General features: G+C 42.6%; 1 protein-coding gene across 9 annotated transcripts in view; it reads right to left on the bottom strand.

Annotated features, from left to right (window-relative positions):
* Positions 1–3216: 3216 nt before the first annotated feature.
* Positions 3217–19884, bottom strand: part of WDFY3 (WD repeat and FYVE domain containing 3) — a 151377-nt gene continuing 134709 nt past the window's right edge. For all 9 annotated transcript variants that reach the window (XM_039698437.1, XM_039698439.1, XM_039698430.1 and 6 more), the window contains 14 exons: positions 19428–19534; positions 18766–18919; positions 17093–17184; positions 16547–16759; positions 14698–14845; positions 13671–13825; positions 13220–13378; positions 11642–11821; positions 10408–10590; positions 9584–9680; positions 8240–8569; positions 7937–8048; positions 7434–7631; positions 3217–6909 (listed from right to left, as the gene is read on the bottom strand). In XM_039698437.1, coding sequence (XP_039554371.1) covers positions 6789–6909; positions 7434–7631; positions 7937–8048; positions 8240–8569; positions 9584–9680; positions 10408–10590; positions 11642–11821; positions 13220–13378; positions 13671–13825; positions 14698–14845; positions 16547–16759; positions 17093–17184; positions 18766–18919; positions 19428–19534 — 2249 coding nt within the window. In that variant the 3' untranslated portion in view covers positions 3217–6788. The remainder of the gene's footprint in view (positions 6910–7433; positions 7632–7936; positions 8049–8239; positions 8570–9583; positions 9681–10407; positions 10591–11641; positions 11822–13219; positions 13379–13670; positions 13826–14697; positions 14846–16546; positions 16760–17092; positions 17185–18765; positions 18920–19427; positions 19535–19884) is intronic.

Genomic DNA, 19884 nt, shown 5'->3' with positions numbered 1-19884 from the left:
GAATGCAGAGATACCCATCAGGTGCCCTCCTGACCCGGGGTATGAAGTGCTTGGGCAGTGGGGCCTGCCATAACTTTCTTACAGACTTAAGTGCAATTGTGTGCATTTATTACATGCTTTGCCTTGGGGCTGTGTGTAATTTCTGTGGTTTGATGTAATCAGTGTTCAAATTCCATCTACTGTGAAATTTTATAGTGGAGCCCATCTTGCCTTTTTTTTTTTTTAATGTTTTTTCATCTTCATCAACTCAAAGCTACAGTAGAGCAGCTAAGTCTGTATTGGATGCTTACAAGAGCTTTCAATAAAGGATTGGCTTCCAGCAGCTGTCTCACTACAAATGGATTTTTCTTCTTCCACCGCATTGCCAGCTACCAGAAAAGCTGCAGCTTCTCAAGTGTATTATATATAAAATTATATATAAAATAACATCTGTCCTGTTAGCCCTGGGCCTCAGTCCTTGCCATAAAGAGCTCCTGATAACCAAGGCTTTGGCTACAAGGACGCTCTCCCAGCGATAACCAGGGCAAAGCACCTCCTGTCTCTGGGCTGTGCTGCACCACGGTGTCACGTTCTAACTTGCTATTTCTGTCTGCCTGGCTGGCTGTCATGGTGAGCAATGCCAGCCTGTGACACAGGGCAAAGAAACAAATTTGGCCTCTGCAGGAAAGTGTAGTTTTGCTGCTGCCTGAATTCAAAGCTGCTCCATTACACTTGAAGAAACCACAAAGAAAAAGTAAGAGCTGAGGGTTTTAACTCAGTGGCAGAAGTAACCCTGAGATCCTGGTATTTTTAGTTAATACAGCTTTTCACAGCTGGGCTCAAACCTATTTTACTTTCTCTCCCTTGAAGGCAGCAGCCTTGAATTCAATGAGGTCTTAGTTTCCTACAGCTGAGCTCCAGCACTTCTTTTCAGGAGCAGAGTCCTTTTTTGCTTTCCTTTGTTGCCAATCCACATCTCAGCTCAGTTTGGAGCTGATCAGCTCTTGGATATGTGCCCATATCCCATGGTGGTCTTGTAATCACTGCTCACATGGGTAAATTTGGAGAGCTTGGGTGGCATGTTGGAAAAGCTCTGCCCTTTCACAGGACTTGGGAAACGGCTCCCAGGTTTCTCTGCAGCTGGAGCATTCATCCTGTAATGAGCATCCCTGCTTTGTGAGAAGAGGGCAGCAAAGCACCTGCAGCACCACAGTGGCTCCTTCCCCAGCTTCAAGATGGTCTGGGCAGAGCAGCCAAGCTTTAAGGAGAGCTTAAAGCTCTCAGAACCTGAGCCTGGGAAGAGCTGGGAACTCTTCTTGGAGCTCATGTGAGCAGCACCGCTCGCACTCACCTGCACAGGATTTTCATCACTGCTGCTGGGCAGAGCCTTGTTACACCTGCCCCCACCTCAGTGCTGGCAGTGAAACTCCCACCCAGACTCTGCCCCTGCACCAGGGGCTCTGGTGCAGGATTGCATTTAGGTTCATCCGTGACCAAGTTTTGATGCCATTCCTTACAAATTGACTTCTTTTGGGGGGCCAGGCCCACATTCAACACAGTGCCACACAACTCTTCCCCAGGAAGACAGGGCAGGATTTGACTCCCAGCACATCAGCCCTGTTCCTGGGCTTGCTTTTCCCATCCTCCTCCCTACACAGTGTGGTGCAGTAACCTCACTACTGAATCAAATCTGTATCCTAACACGGAGAGAGATGTGTCCCACTGCCTTAAAAGCACTAATGCACTTTATACAGAACACTGAGCCTGGAAAGCAGCTCAGCCTCATTTTTCTGAACTGAGTTACTGCACCTGTCATGAAAGACAATTCGGTCACAGCAAATTGGCCACAAATTTGGTTTTACCTGCTAAATAGAATGCCTGGTCCTGGGCAGTGCTTCCAGCTGGCAGGAACAGTGGTGGAGCCACTGCTAAAGGCTGGGGCACTTGCAAGGAGCTGCCCTTGTCAGTCAGCAAGTGCCTCGTTTCACTGCAAAACTGGCTGCTGGCCCAGCTGATGCCTGTTGGGATTTTACAGGGCTGGGACTGCACTTTCCCAGTCAAAAGGTCCATCAGGATTGTGGGCTCCACCACTTCCCAGTGCTTGTTCCTGGCACCTCCGCTCTCCACCGTGCCTGGAAAATGAGCTTGAAATATTGCACACATTAATTGACCCAGCTGCACAGAGCAGCCTGGAGCTGCTGTTAGTAGGAAATCCCTCCCCAAAAAGAGTGGGAGGCAATGCTAGACCCCACAGCCAGAGCTGGTATGGTTACCTGGCTCAGAGTGCTTCGGTGACATCCATCCATGACCTGCTCCCTGGCAGCAGGACGCTCAGGCTGCAGCTGTCAAGTGTCTGCAGCTGCTGAGCAAAGCAACTCCCCCAAAACTGTTGAACAGAAAGAAAGGTTTTTTTTTCAGTGTGTGGAAAGATTTAAAATGTGGAAATGGCTGAGGGTGAAATACTTGAACCTATGAAAAGTGGACATTACCATCCTATATAACCAAGACATGGCTAAGCAAGGCCATGGAAATGGCTTCTCTAACTCCCTCCTTTTCCACTGCTCTTGTCCAGCATGATTTAATTCTTTTCTGTCTGCTTTCGCTGTATTGGCACAGCTTGTTCTTCTATGCCCTGTCCCATTCTGCTGCTGCAGTGTGGTAGAAATGCTGCAGCTTTCTTTGAGGGTCTCCTTCAGATGTAAGGCCACGAGATCAGCCATTTCCAGCCCCTGCACACACCGCAGACAGCTCAGCGCAGGAAAGCCAGGAAGGGTCTTGCATGATAAAACCCAGCCAGGGGTTTATCACACCCACCACGCCAGAGGGACCACGGACAGCACTGTGGGCTCTGCACTGCTCAAGTGTGGGGTCAGTGACCTGGGGGCACAGGGGCAGGCCAAGGGCAGGAACCTGTAGGGATAAGGGATGAGTAATTGGGGTGGGCAGTGTCAGCTGGCCAGTGGGGGAGGCTCTGATGTGGATTGGCAGTAGTGCTGCAGAGCATCGTGGGTTAAGTCTTCTCTACCAGCCTAGGTGGGGAAAAATCTGTGATATCAGAGGATTCCACATTCTGCTGAATTCACACTCTACAACTTAAAGCAAAAAAGAACAAACTGAGGCACATGATTTCATGTCATGAATGGGCATACTCACATTCAGAAAGCAAAACTCTGACAAGTAATAGAAACTTACTCCTCATGATGACACAGAAAAATGTTACTCATTAGTTACCACTCCTGAGTTAAAAACGTTTATTCAACTGCAAATGATGTGTTTTTCCAACAAATGCAAACCAGCTTTTTGGTGGTAAATAGCAGGTATTTATTTGAAATGAAAAAAAATACTTCAGTACCTGAACTATTGCATTTAATCATGTATTGTTGTAATCGTGTTACTCTACCTTTTTGCATTGGAGACAAATATACAATGAACATTCAGATATCACAGATTGCACACTAGATAGTAAATCGTCAGGCCTTTTACGTAACCACCAAAAAACAGATATTGGATTCTGCAATATAGTACAAAATTCCACACTCCAGTCTTAGCCAGTTATCTTCAATTTACTCCTGATGCTGTACAAATAAATGGCCATTTAACTAGGGCTTACAAGTTAATAACAGGACAAAAAAAATATACATTGCACTGACACAAAAAGTCAGCTGTGTTAATAGTCATGCAACAAGTAACCAAACTTGCTGAAATTAAAAATACTTTCTAAAAACAGTTTTAACTGCATAAGTATTTTATACACAGTTCATTTACCGAAACAAAAGGAGTCTTTAAATGATACAAAGCAAATATAAGTTTCTACCAATTTTATACATAAGAAAGTGCAAAATAACTTATCTAAAGTGTTTTGCTATTGAACTGATGAATGTTGGCTGGAGGCAGCCAACCCCTCTCAAAAGCATGACATTACAGTTGCACACTACATACGAATGTTAGGAGTACATGGATAAGTTTACTACAAAGAACAAGGCAGGAGAAGACATGTGAGGTACTTGCAGAGAATACAGTCTACTAATGTTAGTGTAAATGAGTATATTTTTGCTCAACAGATTTTTACATGGAAAACAAAGCAAGTATTTGCATTAGAAGCTCGAATGAAATGGAAAAAAACCCCACTCCCACGTGAACACCGCAGTTGCCCACAGCACCAGCTGCCAGAGGGAATATGAGCAGGTGTGTTTGTCCCCCTCCGCCTCCAACAAGCAAAACCGTGTTTTTTTGGGAACAGAATTAAGTCAGAGGGCTATGGTGGCTTGCTTGCAAAATGTAAACTGGGCCTAGCCTGCACACTGCAGAATTTGTAAGGAATAAGGATTTCTTTAGCGCGGTGCCAACACTGCGGGCGAGAACAAGAGCCGTGCAACGCGTCTGTGGCTGACATCCCACCTCAGGACCCCACAGCAGGACTCTGTCCTGGCTGCAGTGCTGGACACATCAGTGCTGTTGTCATAGCCTTGCTTTTATCAGGTTTAACCATGTGGCTGGACAAGCTGCAGTCCACAGAAAAGAAGGCTTCCTTAAATTTGGGGATGATTTGGAAATCTGGAGGCAAGGGGAGAAAAACTGTGGACTCAAAGGCATTTAAGAGTTGTTAAAACAGCCTTTTCTTCAAACAGAAAACATTAAGGCCACTAGCCTGTCTTCTGAACTATGCTGGTTTTGCATCATTTTGGGAAGGGTGAAGGCAACGTTAGAGAGAACAGCTGAACACAGAACTCCAGTGCTCTGCACATGCTTACCGAGGACCTCTTCCTGTTTTAGGGTCAAATCTGCCAGGCAGCCAGTAGTCAGTGTGGCTACTTGACCATCACTCTTTGGATCCAAAATTTGGGTCAGCTAAGCTCAACAAACCTGCATTTACTCAACAGTGTGCAAGGGCTATAGAGAAGCCTTTCTGTTCATTTGGGGACCTAGTATACATACCAAAACAGGAATATATCTCATTTTACAGACCAGCACATACATAATAAACAAACAAGTATCAAAATACATATTTAACCTTCAGTGCATAAACATGTGATACCAGGGTAAATAGTAAGTGGTCAGAATTAACAAATTATTCACTGCTATAAGCTCAAAACAAGAGAAGACAGGGGTGTCCCCACAGTGCCAGGGACCCTCCGGAAGGAGCTCACCCCAACAGAGAGGGCCTGGAATTTTTTATGGTGCAATTCCAACAACAATGCTGGTTTTAAGGATTTGCTGTCCCAGGGCCAGAGCCTGCCCAAGTCATTCCCAGTGAAGGATAATCTCATCCCTTTGAGTGACAACATTCACTCAAGTACTGCCAGAGCCACCTGTCTTCTGTTGGTCTGGGTCATATCCTTACCTCTATTTAAAAGAATCCATTGTGAATATACCTAGCTCTAGATCAGTTTGTCACCCATTTACAAAATATATACACATATGTTAAAAAACAAAAACAAACCGACCACCAGCCTGGCTGCTGCCCTCCCTCTACCCCTCACCCAAACAAAATCCCACTGGCAAGACCTCATGCAGAAATTAAGTCCATGGGCCTATCCCAATGCACGTGCTCCAATCCCAGCAGATATCAGTGTCTCTACTTCATCCCACATGTAGTGCAAAATAAATGACAAGAGTAGTAAAAAAATACTGCAATTAAATTCATATTGAAACTTAAAAACCACAATGGAAATCTAGTGCTGTCCTCAAGCTGATGGCGTGTGCTGAAAGACAAAGAGAGCTCCAAGGAGCATTTCTGACATGACCAAGATCACCCTGCTTTAGAGCAATGCCTGTTGTTACAAAAAGGTTTTTTTGCAGAGAAGCTATGGGACAACAGCAGTTCAATTTTATGCACAAGGAATAAATTCTGTACCTATAGGCAAAAGCCAATTGCTATTGACCAAAGAAGGTAAAAGCTGGTTCTTGCACTGCATGAATCAGCTGCTAATGAACAGTAAGTAATTAACAAAACTGCAGCTCTGACATATGTATAAAAGAGGCCTTATTAAATATGAACAACACTGAGGTGGTAAATATTTTGGTATAAAACGCAACACAAGTGTACAATTTAGTTCCTGGTTATCTTACAGCTAGAATAAAATACTCCAAGTTCCTATTCTCAAAAATGTCTTTTGAAAAAATCTGTGTAATTCTATGAATAGCCTCACTTAAATTAAGATACTGTGGGCAACTGAAAGAACAAACATGCACAGACTGGATTTTTAACAGAAATACACATAATGCCTTTGAATTTTCTGTTTTTGTTTTTTTTTTTTTTTTTTTTTTTTTGTTTTGTTTTGTTTTTTGTTTTTTAACATTCATATTTAAATTGATAGATGAGATAAAGATGCCACACAAAGTACAGTGGTTAATCTGAAGTCCCATGTAACAGGCAGTTAAGTTCATATTTAGATAAAAAGGCCGTTATACCTATTTACAATATACACAGTTGCTTGCGAAGAAGGCAGATTTACAACTATCTTCTAAAAAGCCTTGCCCTCCCTCCCCCCAGTTAAGATGACTAACTCTACAAAAACAAGACAAGAAGGGATGTTTAGGATAAGTGAGGATTTTTGCAACAACCACCCCAGCATGGGCTCAGGGGCTGCCAGTTCTCTTGGATCTGTGGTTATTAACCATGTGTTCCTGGGCCTTGCTCTTCTCGTCTGCCTTCTGTCAACACAAACCAATGCAATGATCCCTTTTTACTCTCAGTGCTTAGAATGCAGTATAAACATAAGTGTAAACAGACAATATTCCAATTCCTTCCGAGCTCTCACTGGTTCCTGGAGTGACGGCGGGGCTGGATGAGGTTTGCCAGGCCCCCATCAATTTCTGGGCCCCTCCTCTGAGCCCCGCTCGTGCTGCAGGTTGTAGAAGCAGTTCTGGCACACCCTGACCGGTGATGAAATCTTCAGCCGCTTGATTTCGGACTGAAACCGGCTGCACCTGTGGAGAATAAACAACCAGCACTGAACGCAGGTCCTCCCCATTTCTACCCATTTTCTACTGAGCTGTGGGAATTATTGAAGTCTACCATGACTTCAAACACCAGAAAACTGTCCTAACTCACCTTGACATGGAGATGCAATGCAGTGTGGCAGAAGCAGAATTTAACTCAAATGATCACCACAGAGTCAATGCAGTGAGACTGTGTGACAGATAGCTCAACAACAGCTGATGCCACCAGTTTAGACTCAGGCAGATAAAACCAGAAATATCATCTCTGACCCAGCGGATCAGAGATGAGACTTGCACTTCAGTTTGTGGGTAAGGAGAGCTCACACACATCCTCTATGTCATATGTTTTGTCTAAGGCTACCTGCTAGTGGCCCCTAAATCAGCATCCACACAGATCTGCACACAGCTTAGGCAGCCTCAGTCTTTCACAAGAGTTCTGTGGCATTTCACAGCTTTACCCCACCTAAAATGCTGTATGGAAAAGAGCCCGAAGGCGGCTGTTGGCTGCTTACTTCTGGCAGAAGAGCTGTCCGCAGTTCCTGCAGTGGTGCCGCCTCTCGGTGAGCGAGAAGCGCACGGTGCAGCCCGAGCAGCTGTCGCCGCCCTCGTCCTTCACCCAGTGGTCGGCCGCCGACCGGCCCGGCTGATCGCTCACGGACCAGCTGAACACCCTGCCCCGGCCGTCCCCGATCAGGATCCTGCTGTGATCCCTGCAAGGAAAAGCAAAAGCATTCCCGCAACAGCTCTGGCACGGGAACGCACAAGCGTCGATGCTCGATTTTAAATGTCAGAGAATGTAAAATGGCAAAGCACTGGTGTGGTGACTAACGGAGAAATGAGCTGTGACACTCTGTGTAACACAATGCAGCTGAACAGTCTCCCTCTCTTTAGTGCTTTTATCTCAGTCCTTGAAGAAGGCCACCCCAAAGAGAAGCACCACAGAACAGAGTTATAAACAATGACACCATTTCGACAACAGCCAAAAATGTTTGAAGTCCTCGTGTGAGCTACTCACTTGGAGATGCCGAGAGCAGTGATTTCTGCTGGGTGTGCGTTGTCCTTGCGATCAAATGCCGTGTGCATAGTTAGTTTGCTTCTGAACACCAGCTGACGCTCCCATCTGTATCCTACAAAGGAGTGGGAAGCAGGAGGGGATAAAGCAAATTTGCTCATTGTAATTTTTGTTCCCTCTCCCCCAACATACTTGTAACTGCAACTTTGCAATAAGAACAAAATCTCCCTCAGAGATTCAAGCTTTTCTCTTTTTCTATAACATTTCACTTAGGAATAAAAGAGGGCTGTGCACTGTTTCTTTTACCTGGTTTGAGCTTGCTGTAGTGCCGTGCTTCGGCATAGCTGGGGTGGGGGTGGTTAACCTGAGCATGGGGATGCATTTTTGCTTGTCCCTCCGAATAATTCACAAAGATAAATCCATCTTTCTCATCCAAGCTGAGCTGGTCTGACCAACGCCTGGAGTCATCGGAGCCGCTGTCTGCTGACCATGCTGCTGCTGCTCTGGCTGACGATGACCGAGGCCTGTGGCTGGTGCTGCTTGGCTGGCTCTGGCTCTCCTGCACTCTTGTGTCCTGGCCTATGCATGCATCATCTGCCTCGGAGTCACTGCTGTCCTCTTCATGGGCTTCCTGCCCTGGATTGGCACAACAGGGGACAGGGCACTGTTAGCGAACCTGGTTATGGCCTGAGCTTTTCCCTTATTCCGCTGCTGCGCTGCCCACATCCCAATGGGCACCAGCTGCTGGCAGAGGGACACTGCATGCAGGCATTTCAGAGCCTTTTCAGAGATTCAGCTCCTGCCAGGAATCACACCATTCCTATTTTTTGCACTTTTTTCTGTTTTGCCAAAGAACGACACGCCTTAGCTGAAGCTATTTCCTACAACAGTCCCTCTGATGAAGGCTATGATAGACAACAGGAGCAGAAACACTCAGGTTGGCAAATCCTTTCAGCAAAGCTTGCACAAGTAAGCACAGTCAGCTATGCTGAAACTCTGACTGAAAAATATGATGCAGACTCGCTAATAACAAGACTTCTTAACACAAAAGAGCAATTAACAAAGACATTTATACTCCAAGTGACACTGAAAATAACCAGAGGCTGTATTTATATAATAACTTGTGAGTATCAGGAGATTCAGATCCTAATCCAGATCATATCTTCAATATGAAGAGTGCAGGAGGAAGAGGAGATGGCTAAAAGAAACAGTCATAAGGCACAGAGCAAAAGCTTCCAAGAGCAGAAAGGGATATCACTGCTTGTCTTGTTTAAGCTGTTCCATCAGTAGATTTAACTCAGCTGTTATTCCATTCATATAATTCCATTTCATACTAAAAAATATCTAGCTTTTGGACAATCCATTGAGCGTGCCAACAGCCAAAACAAGCCCAGAGAAAAGTTCCACCTTCACAGAACAAAAAGCTATGATGGGCAATGTTTTTTCTTACTTGTAGCAATATGAAACTACTTTAAGTAAGGTAGTGAACATAGAACTCGGATGCTCTGTTCATTGTGCCCACTGGATGTCCACTGCCTTTTGAGATAAAATCTCCATCATCCCATTCTGCACTGTATAACCATAGCACTTAACCTACCTATAGCAAAGATTAGATACAACCAAATACCAAACACTTGTCAGGAGACATACCTATCTGTGTATCCTGACAGTCCTCTTGCATTTCCAGCATCTCCACAGGCTCTGGAGCTGGTGTTTCTGGCACTTGCAAAAACTCCATCCGCCAGAACTGGAGGGACAGGGGATAAGCAGAGTGGCACTTACTGAACTCTTGGCTTTTTCCTGAGCTACTTGAAAAGTTAAAATTGCTTAGTAGAACTGTGTATTCACACTGGTAGCATGCAAGGCAGGTCACATCTCCATACTAAACTCTGTTTTTGAGGACTAGAAACTGTAAGAGGACATCTGTGTTCATGCCTGAATCCACTCCACACAGCTGTCCAACCAGGTTGGACAGCTCTGGTTAAGACTGCATCCAAGGACTAGAAACTGTAAGAGGACATCTGTGTTCATGCCTGAATCCACTGCACACAGCTGTCCAACCAGCACACTCTGGTTAAGACTGCATCCCAAAGTACTGAAAATTGGGTTAGACTTGTAGTGATCAGAGATGACACTAAGTTTCTCTTTTCTTTCTAGCCAAGCAAAATGAGTTATCTCAAGGTGTGTGAAATTGAAATGGTGAACCGAAACAATAGTCTCCAGGTATGAAAGCTGGTGACCACAACAGAGCAGGAAGGAAAATTTATGCTCTGCTGACTACTGCTGGTTACCACATCCCAATGGGGGCACCAAAAAAGGAGAAGGAACTGTTCAGGTGAAATTCCCAAGTAAAGCAGAACTGCTTTTGATCCTGGTCAGGACACTGTGTTGTCCTGGATAGGCATGACTTTTCCAAATACTACCACCACCAAGGCATAAGCTTTATTTTCCAGGCAGTGACTCCTGGTACTCACCCGGACAACTCCGTCCGAGTGCCCCGTTACGATGACATTCTGGGTGTCCCACTCATTCATCTCTGACACAAAACAACACAGAATATGCTGGCTTCGGCCAGTGAAGGTGTTTACACTTGCAGTAGGGCTGCCATTAATGCTCCACACATGGATGTAAGTGCCAGCACATGATACAATGTCTCCCTGCAAAGACAAATAACACCGCCAGATTTCAATACAAAGTTGCAGGTATTCTTCAGCAAAAATATAAGTGAAGTTCATTTATAAGTCAAGTTGGAAGGCTAACACTTTTCAGGAAGTTCTATTCAAGGGGCATCTGGCCAGCTGAAGAAACCTTTAGGATTATATGATTTTTTTTTAAACTCTACCTAGAAAACCACACTTAGTAGCAACTTATTTGTTCTGTGTTTACAGCACAGAATGAGTTGACCAATTCCTCCACTTTTCATAGCATAACAATCCAACAGACTATTTTCAGTTTCCAAAGACTGCTCATGTTGAAACCACTCTTTTTCACAAATACGTACCACCTTAAATTTCATTTGCTTCCTCATTGGGCACAGTCCAAACTAGTGCAGAGGGAAACAGGAGCTGCAGTCTAAAGCACTGGCAGCACTACAGCCAGACCACCAACAGCTAATAAACTGTACTTGCTACCCCTGCTTGCATTACAGCCCCCTCTTGACTTGATTTCAACTACTGCATCTGCTCCAACTGCAACAGGGTCCATCCAGCCTTGATGGCCATGCATGGGAGCTGTAAAAATGGTGACTTGTAACTCACAGGACCACCAGGGACAGAAGCTTTTAGGATATGTCTGTTTCCACTACAACTGGCACTGCATTGCCACCCAAGGTATCGTATCCCCTGTTTCCTTTAAATTCAGCTTAAGACAAGAGAAGCCAACCAAGGTCATGTATCAAAAGCTCTTCTTAGCTCCTGTGGCAGATCTGGCAGCTCACTTGGAATGCCACACTAACTACACAGCTTCTGGCACTTGTTAATAAATAATCTTTTCTGAGCTCAAGCCACTCTGCGTGGAATGCACCTACGTAGGGCTCTACACAAATGACACACATTCCTAAACCAGTTGTTAATCAGTTTTCAGATGAGTTATACAAGTTCTGCCACATTAACAGGAGAGCCTAGTGGTTTTTTTTTTCCTTTGGTTTAATGATTTCCAACACTTGCTACTGTTCCCACTGCAGCCTGGTGGATGGAGTTTGGCTCTCACCGTTAACTCATTTATACAGAGTGCTGAAATGGGAGCCCTGTGGCCTCGGAGCTGGGTCAGGAAGGAGAGCTTGTTCAGATCCCAGATGATGCAGGTGCGATCCCGGGATCCGCTCACAATTATGTGATAGGCCAGCGACGCCGTTAGGCACGTGACAGTGTCAGTGTGACCCAGCAGTGCCTGCAAAACAAGCCAGGAGCAAAAGTGGGAATCAGGAGAGAGCACAAAAATTCCACATCAAAGCCTCTTACCAGAAAGATTCAGATAATGTAACCAGAATATCCCATCAGAAGATGCAGCCACCTTATAAATCTTCAGTTGATAACTATTTCCATAACTGGAAATGGTGAAAGTAATTTTTTTTTCCTTTTAAAAAGAGCTCTGACAAAACAAAATTTGAAGGGTCTAATGTTACAGATCCTTCCACTGAAGAAAACCCCATTCTGCATCAGCAGCCTGTTTATTACAAGGTCAGAAAGTGTTCCAGGCTGCACCTGAAATGACATTCTGACTCCTACAGTAACTACTGATGACTAAGAGAAGACAAAAGACACAAGAAAGAGCTGCAGCCAAAAAAGCAAAGTCAATTGGAAGGAGGAGAAAAGTATGAACATCTACTCATATTAGGCCCTACTTTTACATTTAGGCTTCATCTAACTATTGGAAAAAGAGTCTGAAATACAGTCAGATTACTGCACCTTACTTAGTTAAAATGAACTCAGTTAAAATAAAAGTCGCTGAATACAGTAAATGTATTCAAATATACTGCCCCAAAATTTAAGATACAGTGTTCTATCATGTACAGTTTTAAAGTATAACACTTCAGAAAAGCAGCTTTGGACAGTTGATTACTGCACAAGAGAAGTTACTAAATAATTCTCTGAATTTCTTTTCATAAATCTGAGGGAAAAACTTCCTCTAAAAAACAGTCATTCTATTGAGATGCTAATGGAACACTAACACAACCTATAACGATGACACACAGCTGCTAGAATATCTTGACTTAGTTGTGGTTGGGTTTTTTTTGTTACATTTGTTGGGTTTGTTTTTTCTTTAGTAAACACACAAAACTTACTCTGCACTTAGCTGACTTTAAAGCACGGTTTGTTTTTTCTTTAGTAAACACACAAAACTTACTCTGCACTTAGCTGCAGCTGACTTTAAAGCATAGGTTCTTGTTTTAGATTAAAAAGTGCTACAAATAAAGTAATTAATTTTATTTTTAAAGAGAGGAAAATTAACCTTTAAGGCAGCCTCCTTTTATGTCCTTCCTGACAGTTTTTAGATGGAGATATTCACGTAACACTACAAAGCAGATAATTTCACAAAACTCACTTGTATAATTTTGTTAACATCACTACCAAATTCCCTTTGTCTCCAGAAAGCTCCTGGTGATCCACTGTTCTTAAAAACAATGCAATTTTAAAGATGCATTTTGCCCATTTTCAATGCAGATCACTATCTCAACTACTCCACTCTCCAGAGATCTGCTGGACTCATGGTTTCAAAGGTGCGCAACACCCATTACACAATTACTTGGATCTTATAACATTCCTCTACAGCTTTATTGTATTTTACCTGTTTCAGTGTGAGGGCTTTAGCTTTTTCTTTGGAGACACCCATTTCCCACACACACACTGCTGTGCTTGTTCCTCCAGTGATAACTAGTTTGGGGTTGGGGCAAATGGCACACAGGATCTGACCCCATTCTGACAAGCATTCATAAACAATCACAGCCTAAAAATACAGAAAACAAAGAATTACTTGCAGAACTAGTACTTTGTAGGATAAAAAATAAAAACATGGCTGCCACCTTGCACTCACTAGGTTACTAAGACCTGGTAAAAAACTATTATGAGTTAATGCTATTCTGCCAGCATCCTGGTGAAGACCCTCAAGAGGGAGAAAAAAAACCCAAAAAACCTGATGCAACAGAAGATTATTTCATTCACTTGTGAAATAAATGTCCATTGTTATGTTTTTTTCACTACCGAGTACTGACTGCTGGCACAAGTTTCAGATTACAAACCTTGTCTGACTCATAGGTTCCCAGTCTGCAGCTGAGGTCTGCATAGCCCCAGGCAAATGTTTTATTCCAGGTGGGTGGGATGAGAACCTTGTTCTGTTCTACTGCCAGAATGCCTTTATCAGTACACACGATCTGCCCCACAGGCTCCTTGAGCTCTGAAAGAGAAGATGGCGTTATGTTTTATTGCTGGGAGAGACAAATACTATTGGATCCCTTTAAGTACCTGCTGCTCCTCCAAAGCAAGGTCTCTGTAGTGGCTATTTATACATTCTTTGCATCAGCTGCAGTGATGGCTACTTTTGCTCCATTCCTAACAAATGCAGAGCCAAATACAGATTAGTGCTTTCTAATTTCCTGACTTAAGAGTCTTCTCTCTAAGCCCTGCTATGCCCCATTTAATAGAACGTCCTTCTCTCCTTACAGCAGGGAGCCACAGACTGCTTTACAGAAATCCCTGTATAGCATTTACCTGCCTTGCAGACAATTAAGTTTTGTTCAGTGTCAGATTTTGTCTAAAGTCAAAACCCACTTTCTTTTGTCTCAGTGCCATACTTTCAGTATGTGTCTCCCAGTGTCGTCTAAAGTCAAAACCCACTTTCTTTTGTCTCAGTGCAGCTACCAACACCATACTTTCCTGCCAACATTCCTTAGTATTTCTTGCCACTGTGATAAATAACCCTTTTGCTGTGAAAATCACAAAAACACAAGCTATCACAGGCCCAGAAACAACGTACTCTGAATGTTGTTTTTTAAATTCAAACTTATAAAGAGGTGCTTGGGCTCCATTTTATCTCTCTATTAAAAAAATGTCATATTAAACCGGTGCAGCTATCGTGTTTTCCAGGTTCCTTTAAAGTAGCTAAGAACATAATCATACAGCATTAGGATATTTTGAATTTTTCTCTCTCATAAAACTAGGGGAGTAAGAATATTGGAAGGAAGAAAAAGATGAAAAAGTATGAACTTGCTGAAATTCTGAATGCCTGGGCAAAGAAACAGCAATAACTAGTGTGAGTTTAAAGTTTACCTTTCACTGGGGCAAGAGATGGCCGCAGGTTGTCCAAATGATGGAAAAAGATCTTGTCACCTGTGGAGCCAGGGGGCACAGAGGTTCCCACAGCCTCTCCATTCAGACGGCTCCTAACACGCTTTGGTGGGTGGGGTTTTTTGAAGAGCTGAAATTCATCAAGAAACTAATGATCATCAAAAATTACAGGTTTACCAGGGCACTAGCTTAAAAAGATCATAAATACATCCAATGTATCTTCTAAAAATTCTGCAGGTAAGTAAATGCTTTACTGCTCTCAGTATTCACTAATAACTCATGAACAGTTCAAAAACCTTCAACAAACAGTATGAAAACCAACGAGGAGCAAAGTTGCTCTGCTCCCTCAGGCCGTGGCATCTTGGTACCCTCATGGAGTCTGTGAGAGCCCTCTTCCAAGCACACCACCAGCTCTGCAATGTTCTGCATAGTAACTTTTTAAAATATAAACCCAAACTCCCAGGCACATTAGTGGAAGAGATGGGACAAAGAAGATGCACGTTACATTGTGCAGGAAAGGAGTGCAAAAATGCACAGCAGCCAGGTCACTGAGAGAGCCTGCCCTGGATCCCCCATGGGAAATAACAGAGGGAAACAGCAAAACTCTACAGTTACATAAAAATGTGCTCCACGAGCACTCACCATCAACAAAGCCCTAAGGAAGTTTTGACTTTCCCCAGGTTACTGCAGTCTATTTCCTCTAGCAAAGCATCATGCAATTCCTGGCAGATTTCACCGCAGCTTTGTACATAACAGGCATCTGAGGGTGCAGGCAGAGCTCTGGACTCAGCTGCAGTGCTCTTCTATTGCCCTGCCCTCTGCTCCAGTCCCTGTCTGTCCATCTGGCTGTAGCTGGGCCACGTCTGATTATCATCACAACAGAGGGATTGGTTATTACATATGAGGAGAAAACCCTGCAGCCACTACGTAATTACATTACTGAGAGAGAGCAAGGAAGGGAAAGGAGAAAAACCACAGCAGAAAATAGATGAGCAGTTCTTAGCCTTCCATCCAAGCAATGAAACAGACAGCTCTAAGTGGGTTGCCACAGGAAATATCTTGTTTATCCTGAAACATTATGTGCTGAGAGTTGAGTTTAGAGTTTACAACACATGGCTTGAGTTTCCAGCCAATTGCTGAAGGTATCTGTGGCTTCCACCAGATATAGGATTGGAAATATTTACCAAAGACATTTAAGATTTTCACTGAAAAGCAGAAAGACTCCAAAGAAATGCCCAATAAAAAAACCAAACCAAAACAACCAACACTGAGATCCCCCCAAACCTGAACCTCCAGATCTAATATTACATTGAATTATTTAATGTAGTCTCTTGAAGAGAACACAAACTTTAGAGCTGCACTAAAAACTGGTCTTTACAGCTTCTTAACTACAGCTGTCCTACAAGAGTGAATCACCCATGAGAGTAGGGAAAAAAAAAAAGAAGCAAAAGTTATTATAGAAATTGTTTTATTACAGGGTAACTTCAAACACCTTAGCACTAGGCATTATTTTGAAGTTGCACTTTCATTCCTCCCCTATGACTTTGCAGCACAAATGTACTTCCCTTTTTTTAAATGCTGATTTTTAGAGTTGAGCCTTCATTATGCCTTTATTTTATGGATGTAAAGGAGAAAAAAAGACATTTCTAATGTCACAAGTAAAGTCCAAAGTTGATCTTTGTGTAATTTGTGATGGAAACATAAATTATTTCATATGACTGGAAGAATATTTATGAATAAACACTCCCAAGAAGTTTCACCTTCCTGTGAATTTGTAACACATTTCAATTTGAGTGTTAACTGGAAAATAAGAATTCTGTGAAGGGTATACCTGCTTTGGTATCTGTCCAAAGTTATTAATGAATCCTATAGTAGCTGTCTCTTTTAAAGGATCATTGATGTTATATATGTCCACTTGTCCCTCATAGAAGAGATGGTGAAAGACATTTACAGCTTCTACTGCAGCAGGACCTTGCTGTTTATAGCCAAAGATCAAGTCAATCCACTCATGCAGGTGAGCACTCACAAAGTCACATTCCAGAGCCTGAAATTCAGAAGGCATGCATTAAAATGAGACAAATTGCTCATTGGTTGAGTTTACTACACTTGCCACAAGGAAAAATGCAGAAAAATATTAACAAAATGTAATATTTTTGTTACATTTTGACAAAGCTTTTCATTGAAGCAAGTCTTGCCTCAAAGTACTCTGTAACCAAAAAGGAAGGAGAGGAAATGCTGGTTCCACAGACCTTGGCAACAATCAGACACCAACCCTGAGCTCACAGACTGGCCTGTGACTGCACAAATTGAGCTTAGATTCATGTGCAGTGGAAAGTCCCAACAGACATTCTACTGTCACCATTAAAATTTAAATTACCTCCCGATGGACTCTGATAAACTCACGAGGATCTCCTTTTGCCCATGGAGGGAGTATTACATCACCAAGTTTAGTGCCATTTTGTTTACAACCTAAAAAAAAGAAAAAGAAGGAAAAAATTTGCACAGAAGCACTGAAACTGAACTGCAACAGCAAAGGGGAAAAAAAAGTGAAAAAAAAAAGAATAAAATTCTAATATCATGTACGTATAAAGGAAGCTATTTCAGTCTTTTCTTTAAAATACTATTGTGGTTTTAAATGTCAGGCAATAAAACATGAACAATTCTGCCTTGGTTGTTCATGTAAAATTGCTTTCAGGAGAAAGAATCCAAACACTCCTCACTAAGGTTTCTGAAGAGGAAAACAGCATTTTATCACAGAATGAAATGTCATTTTACTCCTGAGAATAGCCTGTACTCCTGTGATGTGCAGCCAAATACTCATTTCCTAACGTGCAGAGCTAACTGGTGTCCCCCACAAGCTCCATGCCCAAGGATACTGGCAATTCCCCTGATATGCCCATGGCCTGGGCACAATACATTCACTCTGTCCTGGACAGCCCCCTTCTCACTCTGGACATCAAACAGTGGCATGTTGTGATCAACAAAAATATATTTGGTGAAACTCCTCAGCTATATTCTTGTTCTGTCACTTGTTGTCAAGAAACAATTCCTATTAACTCAGAGGAACACCTACAAATTTCCAGCTTACAGGGGCACACAAAAAATAAGTGCAATGCTCCAACAGAAACATTACTTGCATCACCAAACTTCAAATCTTCCTTTCTTTTCACCTGGCAGCATGGAAAGCAGGATTGCTACAAATTACCACAATCAAAAGTACCTCAGTGTTTGGCAATTGTTCCTAAAAGAGCCTTTTCTATTGTTGGTCCAAAAGCTCAGTGAAGAATTTCCAGTGGTTACAGTCCAAAATTATCAGATACAAAGATAGGTGGACAAGAGCTCAACATTTTTTCAGTAATACCCATATTCGTTAGTGTAAAATACAGATGGAAGAGGTTTTGCACTGTTCTTTGGGTTTTTCCTTCCTTTTTTTGTAAGGTTGTGCTTCCAATCTGTTACAATATTTTGAATAAAGTCTTGCAGGCCATTAAAACCTATGATTTGATTAGTCTTTATTATTGGTAATAGATTCACAGCACAGAGCTCAGAATATAAGAGCTTAATACCAGTGTTAAGAGTGACATATAGTAAGTGACACGCATCTCCAACAAACAGGTCTCCTACACGACTCCTGCTGAATAATCACTGTCACAACTGCTGTGGTGACAATTCAAAAAACCTTTAGGAATATTTTCAAATAAAGTTCTAAAAGTGAAGATTTGTCAAACAGATTTTGAAAAGCTTAAAAAAATTAACAACAAAGATGGCAAACACCATCATGGAATAAATTACAAAGAGAAAAATGCAAAGCAGAGAAACGCTAAGTAAAACATTATTACCTGTGCATTTTGAACTGGTAAAAAACCCAAAATTGAACACAAAAATATACCCTCCAAACAAAAGTCTTTTCAGGGACTAGTTCTGCAATTCTCAGAAGACACCTTGTATTAAACTGCTTACAATGAACACTCTCGGCTTGAGAAGATACCTGAAGTCTGTGCGGCTCTGTTCTCCCACCCACAGTGCTGCTACCAAGCTCTTTTTGCCTACCTAGGTCAAAATTGTTGGAATTGAGCAGGAACTCGGGGAGGTAGAAGAACTCTGGGATGAGCTCCTTCACGTCTGCCATGTTGTGCTTGGATGCAGAGTACCAGGCCTCGCGCACGCTGTGGAACATGCGGTCAGCCAGGTCGAAGTGACCGCCCTGCGGGCACAGAGAGCAGCACGTCAGCGTCACAGCATCCCCCAGCACGGCAGGCCTTGCCAGGAAGGCACATCAGAACATCCTCTGCCAGATGAAGACACTAGTACACAGCACATTTCTTTCTTTAATGCAGCCAGTCTAATCAGCTGCATTACTTTCAGGTACATGATAAGAGAAAATATAGACACAGATATACAGAATTTTAGGAAAAGAGTCATCTGTCTGATTTCAAATCTAGTCTCTTTCAGAGAAACAGCAAAATACTTTTCACAATAAAACTCCTTCTGGTTTTTGTCTGCTGCTACTTTGTTTTGCGTACATTTAGAAAAATGTTCAAACTACAAGGGGAAAAAAAAAGGTGAATTCTATCACATCTTTTTAAAATATGCATCAAAAACCTGCCAGGCAATAAGAACTCTGCTAAAAGGTGTTTTTTCTACTTATTTCCTATTGATGTCTGAAATACACAGCAGACAAGAAACCTGAAGTGAGGTGATGTAGTTTTTACCTGTAACCGTAAGAAAATCTGAGTGAAAGGCTCCATGCGGACAAGATAGGAAGCCACGATCATGGCTGAGGAATAGTGAGTCCCATAGTGGTAAGCTGGGGTTTCCCCTGCAGATTAAAAATCATAAACATAGGAGAAATAAGGTAGTTAGGTGACAGAATCATTACTAATGGAAAAAAAAAATAACACTGCATTTTAATTACTTTGTGGCCTTGGACATATTCAGAACTGGAATTTGTGATTTTCATTCTCAGATGTGTGAAAGTTTTATGTTTTGTCCCTTGAGTTTGGGCCGCAGTGCAATAGCCCTAATTCAATAGGGCTCTGCAAAGACGTACTGAATGGTTACTCATTTTTTATTTTAATTAATTGAAATGTTGCAGTGCAACTACAGTGATTTCTGCTGAAGACACATTTTTAAAAAGATCCCTTTTTAATTTTTTACTATGGATTTAAA

The sequence above is a fragment of the Passer montanus genome, unplaced genomic scaffold (genome assembly GCF_014805655.1).
Source record: "Passer montanus isolate IOZ18808 unplaced genomic scaffold, ASM1480565v1 scaffold125, whole genome shotgun sequence".
NCBI lineage: Eukaryota > Metazoa > Chordata > Aves > Passeriformes > Passeridae > Passer > Passer montanus.
Note: the sequence above shows the minus strand (reverse complement) of the source record. Positions and strands in the feature narration are given on the sequence as shown.